Below are 18609 nucleotides of genomic sequence, written 5' to 3' on the forward strand. Positions count from 1 at the left end.
GCTTTTCATATGTACTCACACACACATATAACATATATTGTATATATGCTGTAGTATATAGATATATAAACTATAATGACAGACATAAAGTAGGAATAAATAAAATCCTGCAAATTTGCCTTCTAATTTTTACACCTGTTTATTTGCATCTATAAAATGATCGATAACAAAAGTCAATTTCCTTTGTACACGGGTCTTATTGGCTCTATACAGACATGATGAGAACGGTCACTTCCAAGATTCTCTCTCTCCTCCTCCTCCTCCACTTTCTCTCTGTTCTTTCTCTTATATCAATTTTCTCCTTTTACCAACATCTCTCACGTTATCATCATCTTTTTGTTCATCACCGCCATTTTCATCACACCATCACCTCAACAAGAATTTTTATTATTTTTTTTTTTTTTTGCATCTCAAAAATAAATCTTCACTTGGGCATCAAGTATTCTCATTTCCTTGTATTTCAACCTGGACTTTTGACAGATGAAAAATATCTTTAGATAACTGTATGACATGAAAATCTTTTTTCTAAAAATAAAAAAAAATTTCTTTGAAAAAACTAAATATTTTTCACCTAAATAAATAAGGGCTTTTGGTTTCCTTTCCCTCAAAATGTTAGTCTGTCATTTAATAATAATAATAATAATAATAATAATAATAATAATAATAATAATAATAATAATAATAATAATATTTTCCAGAACAGTTCAGGCCCACATTCCAACTCTTTTTATCATCTGTTATCGTCTAACTTACAACACATACTATAAATAGTTTAACCATAAAAAAATTATACGATAAATAACTTTGACACAAAAAGGGGAAAATAGTTCAGGTATGTGAAAGAACCTCGAATCATACAGCCACTTGAAGATCTTTTTTTTTTTGTTTGTTTTGTTTTTAGCAACGATGAGGAACACAACCCAAATTCAGGTATTCTGTTAAAACCTATATGTACAGTACAAACTGAAAAAGGGCTGGTGGCCCCATACCCAGTCTAGTGAATGAAATAAAAAATAACATTACAAAAGTGAGGAATTAAAAAGAGACAATGCAGAGAAAAAAAACTACAATAGAACGGACTAGAGATTATTTCCTCTTGCAGGATTAACTTGTAGTGAAGTGAATGTGGAAAAAAAAAAACAAATGAAGGAGGCAGAGAATAGACGAGACTAGATGTCAAGTTAGTCCGAGGGATTTTTTTTATTACAGAAATGAGTGGAAAATGTTACGGGAGAAGCACATGTTGCACATTTTACCAACAACCTACCTGACTACTGAGATTATGACATACAGAGTGGCAAGTGAAGGGAGACGGAACTTAATCAGTAATTACAAAAAAGAAAAAAAAATTACACTTCCTTTTTTTTTCATAGAAAAATACCAGGCTGAATGAATCCTAAGGTTTCATGAAGGTTCGACAAACAACAGAGGAAAATTAAACAAAAAGAACAGTTAAGAACATTTCCGAGAAATATTGAACTTAATGTTCTCCCTCCAGTAGAGTATCACATATCAACAAAGACTTATCTATCACTCGGGAGTTAAGGCATCCAAAGGATAACACATTTACTCTTAATTTATGTATGGGAGTTCTTGACAAGATCCAATTTATGTTCGTACATATACAACATATATATATATATATATATATATATATATATATATATATATATATATATATATATATATATATATATATATATATATATATTACATACCTAAAATTTTGTATCCTCGTGTTATGACATACAAAATTTGGAGATTATTTTCATTCCCACAATACTTAATTCTCTTCCTTTTCATACATACAGTATATCTACTCTGCCATAGCTTTACTCACAAAAAATTGCTCTTTTTAAATTTTTGATGCTTATGTATAAGTTCTTATATGTGGGAGACAAATCAAATCTTACAAAGAACTCTTCCAAGTTGACAGAAACCACCAGAAATTGCCTGACGTATGCAAAGAAACCTAAATTACAATTTCCTTCACAATCCACCAACGACTGATTGCTTTTGAAAACAACAACAAATAACGACAACCAACCAAAAAGCAACTTCACTGACACCGAAATAAAAATATCTTTTAAGTAGGCAATCAAATCACATGTAAGAAAATTACTGGCAAACAATTGCTTGGATGCTGATCCTAACTTTTAAATATTTAGATCAATTAGTAACAAACTCGAATCCCAATCCGAAAAGAGTGAGGGGTGTTTGCTATCCAAGACCTCTTTCTTAAACCTCACACGATGGGGCATACCACAGCTATGCCTGTGTAAGCAATTCCTGGGATGTTCGAGGCAATATCGGTATAATATCCTGGAGATCCATCTGTAACACCCACTTACCATAATAACATTAGATCTGAACATGTAGATCGCATTACCACAAGTCAGACACGTCTAATACCCAAACACACTGGGGTTTCTGCTAGGTTAGCAAAGTAGCAAATGAGGAGTTACAGCAGAATAACGACAATACCTTTGTGCCTAGTGAGGAATTTCAATTCTGAGTATTGGAATGTCAGATCTGAAATTAACTGAGAAAACTCTTGCATGTATGCACGAAGAAGGAAACAGGACTTCCACTTTTGGATTCTTCTATAATGCCCAAAAAAACAAACACAATACAAACAAAACGAAATTCAATTCACCAGTTACCTTAATTCTATATAAACCGGTTTTTTTTACAAAGAGATGGGTAGCTTCTCATGGCAAGACAAAGCAGCCAGGATTTTCTCGAAATATATTACACAGATCTTAACACCAACCCTAGCTAATACCATGGCCATCTATATCCATTCTTCAATCTACGACTCACTTTCCCTTTTGGAAACTGAGAAATGTCAAAATGCATCATCCACCTTGACCACTGCACGTCTTAGTAATCACTGCTCTAGTGTGTTATTTTTTTTATTTTTATTTTACATGAAGGTCACCACCATGACACGTTTCTTTCATCGCTTGCACAACCCACTTTAAGTTGAAAACCATATAATATATTCTGCCAGCTCTCTTTCAAACAAATGAGACATAGCAGCCATGACGACAGTGTATACCCCCCAATGCTTTACGCTATAATATAATACTCCTGAGTTGAGACGACTGGAGGAAATTCACTGTCTCAAAGGCATGACCTTTGAAGATTTTTAAAGGTATACACTTTTTTTTTTACCACACATTAATATTTTAGGTATGCTTTGACTGGAAAATATACAGTTCTTCTAACTGTTTAAACAACCAACACTGACAAAGACTGGGGCTGAATGTTTGGTGACACTAAGGGAACATGAGAGGGGAAAATACAGTATTGGCAAAGCTACAGCAAAATGCTACTATAGTTTAAATGGGCCTGAAACCCACCGAGACCTTTGCAGCAACCAACAAGAGAAACGACCTTCAAGGATCTTGGAGGTCTATTTCCCACACCTGCACGCACACTACCTGTGCACAAGGAGGAGGCATAGGAGTACGCCAGGATGGGGCATCCTTGATATGGGATTGGTGTTGCCTTTGAATGGCAAAACACGATGATAATGACGATGATGTCAGTGGAGGGAATGGCAGGATCTGGGAAAGGATCTGGGGTATAAAACTTTTGTGAAGACTTTTCCATGTGGAATACAGTACCAGAACAGGATTCTTGGGGAAAGAAGCTCGAATAATGCTTACATCTTTCATAAAGGACTGGAAGGACTCTGTAACCAATTTCAGTGGCCACTGTACTTGCTCCTATGCCCCATAGCTTTATCGGCATAATTCAGATTAAAACGCCACTGGATAATACCGGTAGCTGGTGAATTTTCCTGAAACCCTTAAATGCCATTTGATAGTTGTAAACATTATCATGGCATAATCGCCCATTGACCCAGGCCCAGACTGATATAATATATTCCTGCAATGTGAACTAATTTTTCATTCTTTAAGGAAGAAATAGGAACTACCCACTTTCATGACAAAACCAGAAATGGCAGCTAGAGCGCAGCCAAGAATAGATCTGTCGATGAATAAATCTCATTTGCTTTTTAAGCAACTTCTTACTCTAGAGCAACACGGAAGTCACACAAAATAATCTTTTATCACTTACAAGTGCACCGTTTAGAGATAACCTGGCTATTTTAGGCCAATGAAGGGCTCACAGTCCTCCAAAAAATCACCTGATAACATAATCAATTCTTCCCCTGGAAGACAGTTGGACTAATATGAAACTTAACACTCAGTTCATGAAGTGGGGTCAACCAAATTAGTAGTGAAATTTGTGTGGCAAGAAAGTTGCGAATACAGCAAGATTTTTCTCAACTCATTTTTGAAAGGACAACCATATCAAAAGAGGTAAGAACTGATGGAGGTCTTCCTCTACTGATTTAAAAGGTGAGGAACATTCTTTCTTGTTCTGTCATTCCAGCTATGGGCCGACACAGACCACTGGAAAAGGAGAAAGAAATTGGCAAAAGTGCCCTTGTCACGTAACTCTTAAACGGTGTCTTTAAAAGGGTCAGTGATGATATACTCAAGCCCCTTATAACTCTAACATGGTGAACCCTGCAGAAACAAGATCCCCAGCTACCACAATCACAACTTTGGAGTAAAGAACACTCAAGGGAGCAGTCGAACAAAGTGAGGGACCACGCAAACCTATGCTACAACAGTAAAAATGCACCTTGGATATGTCCAGCTCTACATCATCCAACCATCCCAATACCATTGTTTGGTTGAGGTACCAGTATCTTAAAAATTACTTACTTCATTTTATTTGCAGGAACTTTTAATTTCTTATCAGGCAAGATCATTTAAGTAGACGTCACTATAATAACACACTAGTACTCATAGATAAAGTAAGCCACATAGACAGTTTCAGTGATAATACAGAAGTCAGTCATCTATCTACTCACTACACATAAAAACACTTTCCCAATGTTCCCCCATTTCCTCTTACAAACTATTGCCAAGTTTCCTGTTTGCCATGACAGCTGGGTGCTTATTAAAGTCAGTTCCACATGTTGCATTTTCCCCCACTAAATTTCCAACTTTGGCAAATTCTAGAATATAAGTATATAAGCCATAATCCTTGGTGTGAGTGAGGTTAGCAAGCATGGTGGCAGGCTTTCGAGATTTTCTGCAGTTGAGGCAACTCGGTCTTGTTAAACAGTCAGTACTGTTGTACACTGAATATTAACTATATCTACCACCTGTCGGCACTTAAATGTTTGTCATGTTCAATGTCAAAGAAGCACCATTTATATTTATCAATACATATATATATCATATAAACAACTGCACTTGTTAACTTTCTTTTTCACTCAGATGTGGGTGCATTCTGGTCCTCTATGTCCACCTCCTCACCACACTGATATGTTCATCATGCCTGTTGCTTTTGTAGCCATTGCATTGTGTGGTTTTTAGACCCAGGCGAGTCTATGGTAGCCAGGCTACCATCCACACATCAAACAAAAACACTAACAACACTGACACAGTATCCCAACCGGGGACATAAGAGATTTAGGCAGCAACCTTATGTCACTGACCTCATACTATAATTAGGAAAACTGTTAATGTTAATGGGCCTTTGCTTCAACTGCTAGGTGCCCCATAATGCCACCAGTCACTGCCTTTGAAAGGGTCAGTCATTGCACGAAAGGGGCGGACAGAGACTGGTGAGGGGCCAGTGCTAGGATATGCCTGCAATGCAGGCCATAATTCATCTCCCAGCATCCCTAGGCAGTGAGCCCAGGCAGATAGCTACTCAGATTTTGTAGATGCAGATTCAGGGGGCGAAGCAGGAGGATAATTGTGTGTCACTAATGATAATGGTGAAGGAAGTGGTCCTCCTGGAGACAGAGGAGGTGCTCCTAGACTTGTCAGAGTGAGAGCAGATGAAATAGGAGGCCCAGAAAACACATTGGTCGTACTTAAAGTCAGAGGTGGGCTGATCATTCCGCTTGTAGGAGGATTTATTCGCTTTTCCTTTTGGCGTCTGAAAGCAAGGCTGTTGCTTATTAAAAAAGTCATGAACTAAAACAAACACTTAAAATATTATTTAACACACTGTAGGTGTTAAATATACAAAATACATAAAATGAAACACTTGAATCACTAAATAAACAATTTAAGGCAAAAAACAAGATCTCTATTAACTTTTGAGTTTAAAACATAAAATAAAACACGACTAACAAAAAAATTCCATACTTACCTATTACAGAACCAGACCCTAACAACTTCTTTTTCCATTGACAGTTGGTCTGCAAGTAAAGAGATTTCTTCAGAGGTTGGCTTGGGATTCTGAAGAAATGCCCGTTCCAGGGCCACACGCACACTGGTTTCAATGGAAGTGCGTTTCTTCCTACGACGGCCAACGTTATCAGGTGAAGTAAGAGGACTACTGAGTGTTGTTGGATCACTGACTGTTTTGTCTGCATCTTCTAACCACTTTTGCAGTAAAGGTTTCAGTTTGCACATATTCTTGAAAGAGAGGTTGAGGGCCTCGAATCGACTAATGGTAGTCTGAGAGAAATCATTCCCATATAATTTGCCCATTGCAAGTCCTACATCCCCCTGAGTAAAACCCAGTTTTATACGTCTCTGCTTGAAGGTTTTAGCGAACTGCTCAAGTTCTTCCAAATCTGTTGGTTCCTCCGGGGGAGGTTCCCAGTGGCGGGGTGGCGGTGGTGGGGACCGAGGTACCATGGGGGGCCGGGCAAGATGGCCGTGCAATGGTAGGTGAGGTGCTAAGGGAGAGCTAGAGATATGAGGTGGCTCTAGTGGAGGAGGCCGCAATGGAGGCTCACGTATATCTCTCAAATCCCTTACGTCCCTGATATCTCTAATATCTCTTAGGTCCCGCATGTCTCTCATTTCCCTCATTTCTCTTACTGTCTGCTGTTGCTGTTGCTGCTGCTGTTGATGCTGTTGCTGGGCTTTCTGAAGTTGCTGGAGTTGCTGAGCAGCCTGTGCCACTGCGTGCTGAACATTCCGCACCTGGGGAGTCTGAGTTGGCGCCTGTGAAACAGGAGGCTGCAGGCCCTGCATGCCAGCCAGAGCTGGGGATGCGAGGAGACCTTGCTGCAAGAGGTTCTGCAGGTACTGTAACTGCTGCAAAGAGTGGAAAGAACAAGTAAATAACAATAACGAACACTCAACAGAATCTAGTTATGATGAATTCATGGATAAATTCAGATTGAACCAACATTTCTCAAGAAAAATGAACATATCACTGAAAAGTCTTCTGTCTTACTTGACTTTGAAGGAAGAGCTGGGCCTGAGGAGGCAACTGGGAAGCAGCCCCGGACTGAGAGAACAACATGAACTGTTGCAACTGTTGCTGTATATGCTGCTGCTGTTGGGACAACGTCTGTTGCAAAGCCTGCAATTGACAAAAAAAGTACCATGATGGCATTCTTACACATCTAAATCAAAAGTGGGTCTCGATAGCAAATTCAAAATAAATGCATTTACATTTCGGAACATGTCTCTATTGTACAGTTTTTCAGGATGACTGTAATCAAAGTTAAAGAATTAACTTGAAATCTTACTATCGGAACACCGAGGAAAAAAAATACATGAATTATATTAAAAAAAAAAAAAAGATTGAAGAAAAATGTAATGTTCAGATGGGCACAAACATCTGTTTTTTCGAGCATAAAAGCTAAAACTATTTATAAAGTTTTAAACAATGAATTAATTCAATATAAGGAAAATAAAAATTACAAAATGATAATACGAAACTAACCTGTAGTTCTTGCGGGTTAAGAGATCCCAAGCTGGGTAGAGGTGACGACACAGGCAGCTGGTTAGCCGCTGCAGCAGCCGCCGCCAGCTGGTTCTGCATCAGCAGTCCGGGACCTTGTGCGCCTAACGCCATGAGCTGCAACGAAGTTGATTTCAGAAAATAAGAAAAATGTAGAAATAAAATATAAGACTTAGTGTAAACAACTTTTGGTGTCTGGTTCAAAAGCTTAAAAAAAAATTTGGTCTTGCGAAGATCAACTGATTCACTGCCGTAACTATATTAAGATTAGCATAATTTTATAAAATTAAGATTACTCCACCTTGCAGGTACCATAAATAATTTTTGTCGATATACAAAGGCAACGAAGATTTTTACCCTAGGGTTCATCAGTGAAATGAGTAAGATCTGCAATTATATATATTTAAACTAGTTTTTTACTTTTTTCTATTATGCTAAATAATCTCAAATTTCAAAAAATATTTTGACAAATGCAATACATCTAAGAGTTTCTATTAATATTCCAGAGGAGGTTCAATGTCGTGGGCAAAGATTACTTTAGAACGAAAGCACCGAGCCAAGTAACCATTCATCAAAACAGAGCCTCTCTGAAGCCAATCTGAAGGTGAACTGAGGTCGTCTGTACCTGGTTGAGGGAGAGCGAGCCCGCTTGAATGGCGGCCAGGGCAGCTTGCACTGAATGAGCCGCCGCTGGCGCTGAAGTGGGAGACGAGGCGCTGCTGATGGGCGTGTGGGCGATGGAAGCGGGCGTGGGTGAGGGAGAAGGTAGAGCGGCCGACGTGTTCGGCGGTAACATGGGCGGCGACGAAGGAGAAGGTGACCTGGGCGACCGCCCTCCGCCTCCGTTACTAGAGCGGCTGGTAAGATCCCGCGCCTGGGAAGGGAAACAGAAATGTGCTTGCTTGCAGGAAAACGACGACAGAAATCATTATTATAATAATAACCACAATTTTAATCATTACTATAAATATAGCATAATATTTTCCGTGAATCCCAAGTATTAGAGAGAGAGGGAGACTTACGAGATTTATGACAGGGTGGAAGTGTCTAGCCGTGGGAGGTAAGGGCATCTGGGCATGGGACTGCAATGCTACGGGCGTGGGCGTGCGTGGTCGAGTGATGGGGATATCAGAAGACGTGGGTGGAGTGCCATCCATGGAGTCATCCAGCGTATGGTTGTGGATGCCTTCGCTTCCACAGTCGCTGACCACATCCTCGCGCTCGCATCCGTTGACGCTGCTGCCCTCTGTTCACAAAACAGAAACATCAGGAGACTTAAGACATTAAGTTACGAGAGGACATTGTTTTCCCTTATTCAGCTAATAAACATGAAGAAAATACAACCAGAATTACCCATATTTTACAAAATTTAGCAAATTGGTTGAGTAAAGTCTACGTCAAATAATAATAATAATAATAATAATAATAATAATAATAATAATAATAATAATAATAATAATAATAATAATAATAATAATAAGATTATTTCTAATCAAATTCATATAGCTTTCCACATCATTTGGTAAACTACCATCTGTTCCCAAAATGAATGAAACTTGTGCAAAATTGAAACAAACTAATGACAATTTCACCGGTCGCAGAACAGGGCGTGAAAAGGTCTAAGTTAGATTGCACGTAAAGGTTAAGCTAAAAAAAGACTTCTGTTCGATTGGCCGAAATGTTAAAAAGTTTCATTTTCATATACATTTTCCTACATTACCGACCTAACGAATACTCGAGTCATCACCGTTTTTCCCCTAAAGCAACTTTATTTATTAGAGAAAAGGAATGAAAGTTGTCTCGAACTGAATTGGACCCATGACATCGTCATGATGGATCGAGAGGTGTACCGTGAATTATTTAATAACTACCCCGCGAAGGCAGTTCATAAAAACCGCAAAAATTAATCACCAGCTATTCACCCGAAAAACAGCAAAACCAATCAACGAAATAAACTTTGGGGAAAACGAGCTCGATCTATTTTTTATGCTTCGTCCGTAACAAAATTAACTTCAGTCGAAAAGTCAAGTGCAAGGGGAAAGTACAGATGTATCAGCACATGCATCTCAGGTAACACCCCCTTCTTTTTGCGTCCAGGGACCTCAGGGACCTCCACTCCTATAATTCTCATTTACCTCACTTCCTTTGTGATGGGGTTTTAAATGTCACCGCTGCCAATAGGTCACCGATGAAAAAATGAACAGGGGGAACAATGCACACCATTGACTTCGAGTGTGAACGTTTGTCAGAATAAATGAAATGGTTTTTGTACAAAAATGCTTTCGAAATTCAGTTGCCAATAATAATAGTAATAGGAATAATAAACGGAAGCAATAGTAAACACTCTAACAACCGTACTATTATGATAATTAATGTCTCGAGACTACAAAGTCTACCCCAAAGCCAAATCAAAGTCCTTCAAAAGAAGGCATCGTGCTTACCCCTTGCAAATGGGGAAAAAACACGTTAAAAGAAGAAGAAAATTAGCATTAACCATTGCCTTCCTCGTAGGGAAGTAGCGCCGTGAATGCTCCTCACGTGGCGCACTGTAGACATTATTTAAGGGACTTTGCAGTGTCCCTTCGACCCCTAGCCGCAACCTCTTTCACCCCTTTTACTGCATTTCCGTTCATATTATCTTTCTTCCATCTGACTTTCCACCCTCTCTAACAACTGTTTCACCTTTTTTCAAAAATTTCTTACTGTCAATATCCCCTTCAGGGCTGAATGACCTCGTGGGTCCCAGCGCTTGGCCTAAATTCTATGTTCTATTCTGCTAGCCATTAGAGAGAGAGAGAGAGAGAGAGAGAGAGAGAGAGAGAGAGAGAGAGAGAGAGAGAGAGAGAGGGAAAGCTTCAAAATTAACTCACTCTACTCTACGTGTAATACTTCGCCCTCCCCATCCCAAAAAGAATTGGGAAACAGATCCTAATAATGCATCTAATAATGCAGATAAACCTTAGGCCGTTGTGATCGAGTTGATTTGCGACACGACTCGACCTTTCACGAATAACGCTAATGAGACCCGCTTGCCTGATTGTCTGCAGTCAACCATGCGTAAGGGTGGGTTGGGGGTGTTGGGGAGAAGGGTGGGGGGGAGTTGTTACAGGGATTAGGGAAGGTGTGTGTACTCGGGGAATGGAGTGAGGCAGCTGTCAACTTTCCCTTTTGGACTTTTCTTTGGGCAACCGTTGAGAAAAGAGGAAAAAAAAAAAGGACTTAGTTTACTGAAAATTTCTACCTAATTCACAGACTTCTGAGAACTGTCATGCGTTGTCTGTCCCCAGCGGATTGGTTTATATAAAAAAAACCTGTTAAATATTTAAAATTACAGGTTTCATCAGCAACGGCGTAGATTCCTTAAATTTTCTAAAGTTACATCACTCACGAAAATATCTTAATTAAGGTTAAAAAGGAAGCGACTAGTTTAATTTAAATTTCGAATAATTCTGAATGTTTAAATATTCGAATTCTGAATGATGTGAAAAGAGTCGCCTATAGTATACGCAAATATATTATGCCAGAAACTCAAAATGCTTCGGTAAAAAAGCAATCCCTTTCGAAAAATAAAACTACACCCGTATGTATAGTAAACGCTGCAAAAAGAGCTTTCAATAAAAAAAATCATAAATCAGGCAACCTTCATCCTTCTGAAATCTAACCTCAGGTTTCTCGCCTTGAATTTTGACAGCGTTTATTACAAAGCTCTTCATAGTACGGAAGGGACCATATCCCTTTGTAATTATCGTAGAGCCAGGTGCCAGGACTAATGGCGTGTTAGGTACTTCAATGAATTCATAATAAAGTTCTCCTGATGACCCCAATTCAACAGCTATTTTTTAGTATTTTGAATATTTTCATAACCTGCGGCTTACGGCTAACGAAGTTACCCAGAGGCAATGTCGTTACAAATACGACGGTTTTGTTTACGTATCAGAGCTATTAGATACTACACAAATGGCAGCACTTTTTATGTGTGCGCCTGTCTATTATTTGCGGATAACGAAAGATACTCATACATTCATATAGTTCATGCACGCTATTCGAAATGCGGTAACTTCTCACGTAGCTGGGAAGTGAGCTCTAAGATTGACAGTTTTTCTTGTTCCAATGGGCTTTCGAAGCCCAAACTACAAAACTGTATCTATATAAAAACACAAGAAAAATTGCTACTTATCTACGCTACACGATACGAACAAGATAGTAAATAGTCTGAAGAATACTACATAATACACGGTATTCTTTTACTTGCTTCTTTAATGTCATCGATCAATCAAGTCACATTAAGCCACATTAACAGCGTTTTCTTTGTTTACAATTAGTCTTTACAAAGATTTCCAGATAATGTGAACTGGCTTTAACAATTACTAATGTCCTGAAAAGTGCTACTGAACACTAAAAGAAGTGTTGAAAAGAAACAATGGGTTTCTTGCAACAAAGAATTACAATTCGTAATGCGAATGGAACACGGCTTAAAATGGCACCAGTACAAAAATACAAAACACTTGTAATAAAATGCGCGAAGAGGTTTCATGAATAACGAATAACATCAGTGAGATAACTGAATGGCAATGGAAGTAATGACAAGCTATGGAATTTTATGACTGGAGAAGAGGAGCTGCAAAGGCAACCCGCTTAAATATCTTATAAAAGAAAAGGGGTTTCTCGTTCTAATATGTGCCAATGCTATTTGCATGGTCCTTATAAACCCCTGTCTTCTTCAATCTATGAAATTACGCATTATGTACAAGTAAAGTTCGGGTCATATGAGAGAGAGAGAGAGAGAGAGAGAGAGAGAGAGAGAGAGAGAGAGAGAGAGAGAGAGAGAGAGAGACTTGATATATAATGGGCAAAAGGAGGAGGGAAGAGGGGAAAACATATAGGGTGGGAGAAGGCGTGCTGGGGGAGGTGGGGGGGAGGGGAGAGAGGAGGAGGCAGGGAGTGGGTGAGGGAGAGAGGAAGGTCAAATATTATAACCACAGTATCTCATCCTGACATTGGCCTCGACACCTCAGACCCAACGGGCGAAGAACACGGCACTATACATCAGTGACCATCGGCTGCTGAAAAGGTCGAAAGTCCCGCGGCTTCGCAACGGCGCCGCCGACCTCCCGATGCCGTCGGGACGCGGCACCGTCTTACCCCGCGGACGTTATCGGTGGCCCAGTGATGACCTCATCTGGCCTTATCCGGAGCGAGGCCCCCACCAGGTTATTGCAGGTCAAGATTTCAATTTGGCGTTATCGCCCGCGGGAAGGATGGGTCAGAAATAGTCCGCGGAATGACACAGGGCCTTCGGAAGGAATGACTCTATAGGAATGAGGCTCGATGAGATGTGGCGATATAAAAATCCTTCTACGCCTCCCTTAAGCCACAAACTCTTCGACTCTTTGGGGTTGGAGGTTGCGGTTGGACGTTTTTACGATCCTGGATGCTGTTTAGCCGCGGTAAGGTGATTATACGTTCACAATAAATATATGATCTGTCTACTGTTCCGTTAGGTCCAGACAAAAAAAAAAAAAAAAAAAAAAAAATTGAGATTTAAAAAGAAATCTCACCCGGACGTCTGAATTGAGTGAAAACTAACATGTCCATTTTTTCCCCGAGTGAAAGAACTCGAAGGTGGAACATAAAGTAAAAAGTGGAACTGTAAAATGACTTAATGATCCCAAAGAAGAAGAAAGGGAAGGAAAAAGAAGAAAGCGAACTCAATGGAGCTCGGAGGCAGCCACAACAAAAACACACATCTTAAAACGGTCTTTTCTTTTTGCAATGCGCAAACGATGACACTGCATGATCGACAAAGCATGTCAAAGAAAGTGTGGAGCAAAAAACGGAGGTAGGTAGGAATTCCTTCTGAAAGTAGAGTTAGCAAAATAATTAAAATGTGACCTCGAAACGCGACCCGATAGGGAAATCAAAGATTTGGCTACAAGGCAAATTACAACGCGCAGAAAATGGAAATTAGATTTCGAATAAAAATATATACATATATGTTTGTATATATATATATGTACATACACACACATATATACAGTGTGTATATATATATATATATATATATATATATATATATATATATATATATATATATATATATATATATATATATACATACACCACGTACAATTAAACTATATTTTCCGTTGCCGCTCTCTCTCTCTCTCTCTCTCTCTCTCTCTCTCTCTCTCTCTCTCTCTCTCTCTCTCTCTCTCTCTCTCGTTTCGGCAAGCGTAAACGTACACTTCAAAAGAAAAATCCACTTTTTTTCCTTCTTCCGCTCTCCCTCTTCCTCCCAATCTTCCAGGAAGATCATCGTAGCGTCATCATACGGTCTAAAATCATCCAATTTGTATGCAGTCTTCCCACCCCTCCCTCACCTCGGTTCCCCTCTTCCTCACTTTCCCCTCCTATCTCTTTTGAACCACCCCCTCAAGGACCACCTCCCCAAACTCGGGCGGTCTTACCTTCAAGATTCACACTTCCCGAAATTTTCATTCTCTGTTCTTATATTCTGCTTTTTGTTTACTCTGATTCTTCTCTTCTAGAGAATCCTAATTGTTTACTACGTCTCTTCTAGACTCTCCTAATTGTTTACTCTGATTCTTCTCTTCTAGAGTCTCCTAATTGTTTACTCTGATTCTTCTCTTCTAGAGTCTCATAATTGTTTACTCTGATTCTTCTCTTCTAGAGTCTCCTAATTGTTTACTCAGATTCTTTTATTCTAGAGTCTCCTAATTGTTTACTCTGATTCTTCTATTCTAGAGTCTCCTAATTGTTTACTCTGATACGTCTCTTCTAGACTCTCCTAGTTGTTTACTCTGATTCTTTTCTTCTAGTCTCCTAATTGTTTACTCTGATACGTCTCTTCTAGACTCTCCTAGTTGTTTACTCTGATTCTTCTCCTCTAGAGTCTCCTAATTGTTTACTCTGATTCTTCTCCTCTAGAGTCTCCTAATTGTTTACTCTGATTCTTCTCCTCTAGAGTCTCCTAATTGTTTACTCTGATTCTTCTCTTCTAGACTCTCATAATTGTTTACTCTGATTCTTCTCTTCTAGACTCTCCTAATTGTTTACTCAGATTCTTCTCTTCTAGGGTCTCCTAATTGTTTACTCAGATTCTTCTCTTCTAAGGTCTCCTAATTGTTTACTCAGATTCTTCTCTTCTAGGGTCTCCTAATTGTTTACTCTGATTCTTCTCTTCTAGAGTCTCCTAATTGTTTACTCAGATTCTTCTCTTCTAGGGTCTCCTAATTGTTTACTCAGATTCTTCTCTTCTAGGGTCTCCTAATTGTTTACTCTGATTCTTCTCTTCTAGACTCTCATAATTGTTTACTCTGATTCTTCTCTTCTAGAGTCTCCTAATTGTTTACTCTGATTCTTCTCTTCTAGAGTCTCCTAATTGTTTACTCTGATACGTCTCTTCTAGACTCTCCTAATTGTTTACTCTGATTCTTCTCTTCTAGAGTCTCCTAATTGTTTACTCTGATTCTTCTCTTCTAGACTCTCATAATTGTTTACTCTGATTCTTCTCTTCTAGACTCTCCTAATTGTTTACTCAGATTCTTCTCTTCTAGGTCTCCTAATTGTTTACTCAGATTCTTCTCTTCTAGGGTCTCCTAATTGTTTACTCAGATTCTCCTATTCTAGAGTCTCATAATTGTTTACTCAGATTCTTCCATTCTGGGGTAACGTAATTGTTTACTCTGATTCTTCTCTTCTAGAGATTCATAATTGTTTACTCAGAATGTTCTCTTCTAGAGTCTCACAATTGTTTACACAGATTCTCCTCTTCTAGTTTCATAACTATTTACTCAGAATGTTCTCTTCTAGAATCTCATCATTGTTTATATAGATTCTTATCTTCTAGAGCCTCATAATTGTTTACTAATAATGTTCTCTTCTAGAGCCTCATAAATGTTTACTCTAAATGTTCTCTTCTAGAGTCTCACAACTGTTTACTCTGATTCTTCTCTTCTAGAGTCTCATGATTGTTTACTCTGATTCTTCTCTTCTAGAGTCTCATAATTGTTTACTCAGAATGTTTTCTTCTAGAGCCTCATAATTATTTACTCAGAATGTTCTCTTCTAGAGTCTCATAATTGTTTACAGATTCTTTTCTTCTAGTTTCATAATCGTTTAATCAGAATGTTCCCTTCTAGAACCTAATAATTGTTTACTCAGAATGTTGTCTTCTAAAGCTTCGTAACTGTTTACTAAGAATGCTCTCTTCTAGAGCCGCATAATTGTTTCCTAAGAATGTATTCTTCTAGTGCCTCACAATTGTTTACTCAGAATGTTCTCTTTTAGAGCCTCATAATTGTTTACTCAGAATGTTCTCTTCTAGAACTGGATAATTGTTTACTCATAATGTTCTTTTCCAGACCCTAATAATTGTTTACTCATAATGTTTTCTTCTAGCGCCTCATAACTGTATACTCAGAATGTTCTCTTCTAGAGTCTCATAATTGTTTACTAAGAATGTTCTCTTTTAGAGCCTCACAATTGTTTACTCATAATGTTCTCTTTCAGACCCTCATAATTGTTTACTCAGAATGTTCTCTTCTAGAGTCTCATAATTGTTTACTAATAATGTTCTCTTCTAGAACCTCATAATTGTTTATTCAGAATGTTCTCTTTTTGAACCTCATAACTGTTTACTCAGAATGTTCTCTTCTACACCCTCATAATTGTTTACTCAGAATGTTCTCTTTCTAGAACCTCATGATTGTTTACTCATAATTTTCTCTTCTAGAACCCCATAACTGTTCCCTGAGAATGTTCTCTTCTAGCCTTATAACTGTTTACTCAGCATGTTCTCTTCTAGAGTCTCATAACTGTTTACTCAGAATGTTCTCTTCTAGACGCTCAGAATTTTTTACTCAGAATGTTCTCTTCTAGAACCTCATCATTGTTTACTGAGAATGTTCTCTTCTAGAGCGTCATAATTGTTTACTCAGAATGTTTTCTTCTAGAGCTTCATAATTGTTTACTAAGAATGTTCTCTAGAATCTCATAATTGTTTGCTCAGAATTTTCTCTTCTAGAACCTTGTAATTATTTACTCAGAATGTTCTATTCTAGAGCCTCATAATTGTTTACTAAGAATGTTCTCTTTCAGAGCCTCATAAATGTTCATTCATTATGTTCTCTTCTAGAGCCTCACAACTGTTTACTCTTAATGTTCTCTTACAGAGCCTCATAATTGTTTACACAGATTCTTATCTTCTAGTGCCTCATAGCTGTTTACTTCGAATGTTCTCTTCCCGACCCTCATAATTGTTTACTCAGATTCTTCTCTTCTATAGTCTCCTAATTGTTTACTCAGATTCTTCTCTTCTAGAGGCTCATAATTGTTTACTCAGAATGTTCTCTTGTAGACCCTCATAACTGTTTACTCAGATTCTTCTCTTCTAAACCCTCATAATTGTTTACTCAGATTTTTCTCTTCTAGAGTCTCATAATTGTTTACTCACAATGTTCTCTTGTCGACCCTCATAACTGCTTACTCAGATTCTTCTCTTCTAGAGTCTCATAATTGTTTACTCGGAATGTTCTCTTCTGGAGTCTCATAACTGTTTACTCCGTCTGTTCTCTTCCAGACCCTCATAATTGTTTACTCAGATTCTTCCCTTCTAGAGTCTCATAATTGTTTACTCAGAATGTTCTCTTGTAGACCCTCATAATTGTTCACTCAGATTCTTCTCTTCTAAAGTCTCATAATTGTTTACTCAGATTCTTCCCTTCCAGAGTCTCATAATTGTTTACTCAGAAGCTCTCTTGTAGAGTCTCTCAAGTGTTTACTCAGATTCTTCTCTCCTGGAGTCTCACGAAAAGACAATTTTGCTAAATATCCCTGTGATATTTATCATCACATTATATCGTTTTACACTGACCAATATAAAACGTAATAATTCCTACTTCCTGACAGACATTCAGAAAAGAAAAACGCAAGTATCAGCAAAACCCAGACTTTTGAAGACAAACATATTCCTCAGAAATAAGCACATGATGGCGATATATTTACAGGAAATAAAAAAAAATCAGCTTTCACAGACCTAAACCGTGTGCAATATATTCACCGAGATGAACATCTCCAAGTATACGCGATTCCCACTCTATTTCCCCTCAACTCTCGTGTTTTTCCTTCAAGTTCTGCCATCCCTCCTGTGCCAGAGGGCGTTCTTCCTGACCACAGAAGTGCAGCAGCCAAGAAATCTCCCCTGGCCGGCAACACACTCTCATACAACTGTAGTCATTCCTTTTTTTGATATTTAAATGACCTACTTTGGATTTCATAGAATCGAGGACCCCTGGCGATAACACGAGGAATGATTTTGATTTTCCTTTTTCTGTCTGTCTGTCTGTCTCTCTCTTTCTCGTTTATCATAAAGAGGGCAAAAACGTGATACGGTCACCTTATTTCAATTGTAAATGAGGGGTAAAGACGTGAGGATGCAATCCCTCTTTTCTTCCCCTTAGGAGATTACAATACATATACGATTGAAACGCAAGAGGAAATTCCGTAGAGTTTTCCATCGTGTATTTTGCTTCGAACGTGCAAATACCGTAGATTTTTTTTTCACTCTTTCTATGGATAATCCCTGCACCGAATCATTTTCAGCTTCTAAAGGTATATAGGCTTAAAACTAAATGCTGACCATTTACCTGGAATATGTGAAAAACGAACAAATCTGGGATTTAACCTGGTTGCCCTGAAAACTAAAAATAAATTACCAAACTGAATACAAGGATTCATGAGGACAACTCATCCTTGTAAAATAAAAAGCCAGAGAGAGAGAGAGAGAGAGAGAGAGAGAGAGAGAGAGAGAGAGAGAGAGAGAATAAAACGAAACAAGTGTGT

General features: G+C 38.4%; 1 protein-coding gene across 3 annotated transcripts in view; it reads right to left on the reverse strand.

Annotated features, from left to right (window-relative positions):
• Positions 1-3189: 3189 nt before the first annotated feature.
• Positions 3190-18609, reverse strand: part of LOC136850685 (uncharacterized) — a 576441-nt gene continuing 561021 nt past the window's right edge. For 2 of the 3 annotated variants that reach the window (XM_067124493.1, XM_067124491.1), the window contains 6 exons: positions 8769-8992; positions 8372-8620; positions 7729-7863; positions 7234-7362; positions 6193-7091; positions 3190-5988 (listed from right to left, as the gene is read on the reverse strand). In XM_067124493.1, coding sequence (XP_066980594.1) covers positions 5742-5988; positions 6193-7091; positions 7234-7362; positions 7729-7863; positions 8372-8620; positions 8769-8992 — 1883 coding nt within the window. In that variant the 3' untranslated portion in view covers positions 3190-5741. The remainder of the gene's footprint in view (positions 5989-6192; positions 7092-7233; positions 7363-7728; positions 7864-8371; positions 8621-8768; positions 8993-18609) is intronic. The other variant, XM_067124492.1, reaches the window with a different exon arrangement.

This window comes from Macrobrachium rosenbergii, chromosome 22, assembly GCF_040412425.1.
Source record: "Macrobrachium rosenbergii isolate ZJJX-2024 chromosome 22, ASM4041242v1, whole genome shotgun sequence".
NCBI lineage: Eukaryota > Metazoa > Arthropoda > Malacostraca > Decapoda > Palaemonidae > Macrobrachium > Macrobrachium rosenbergii.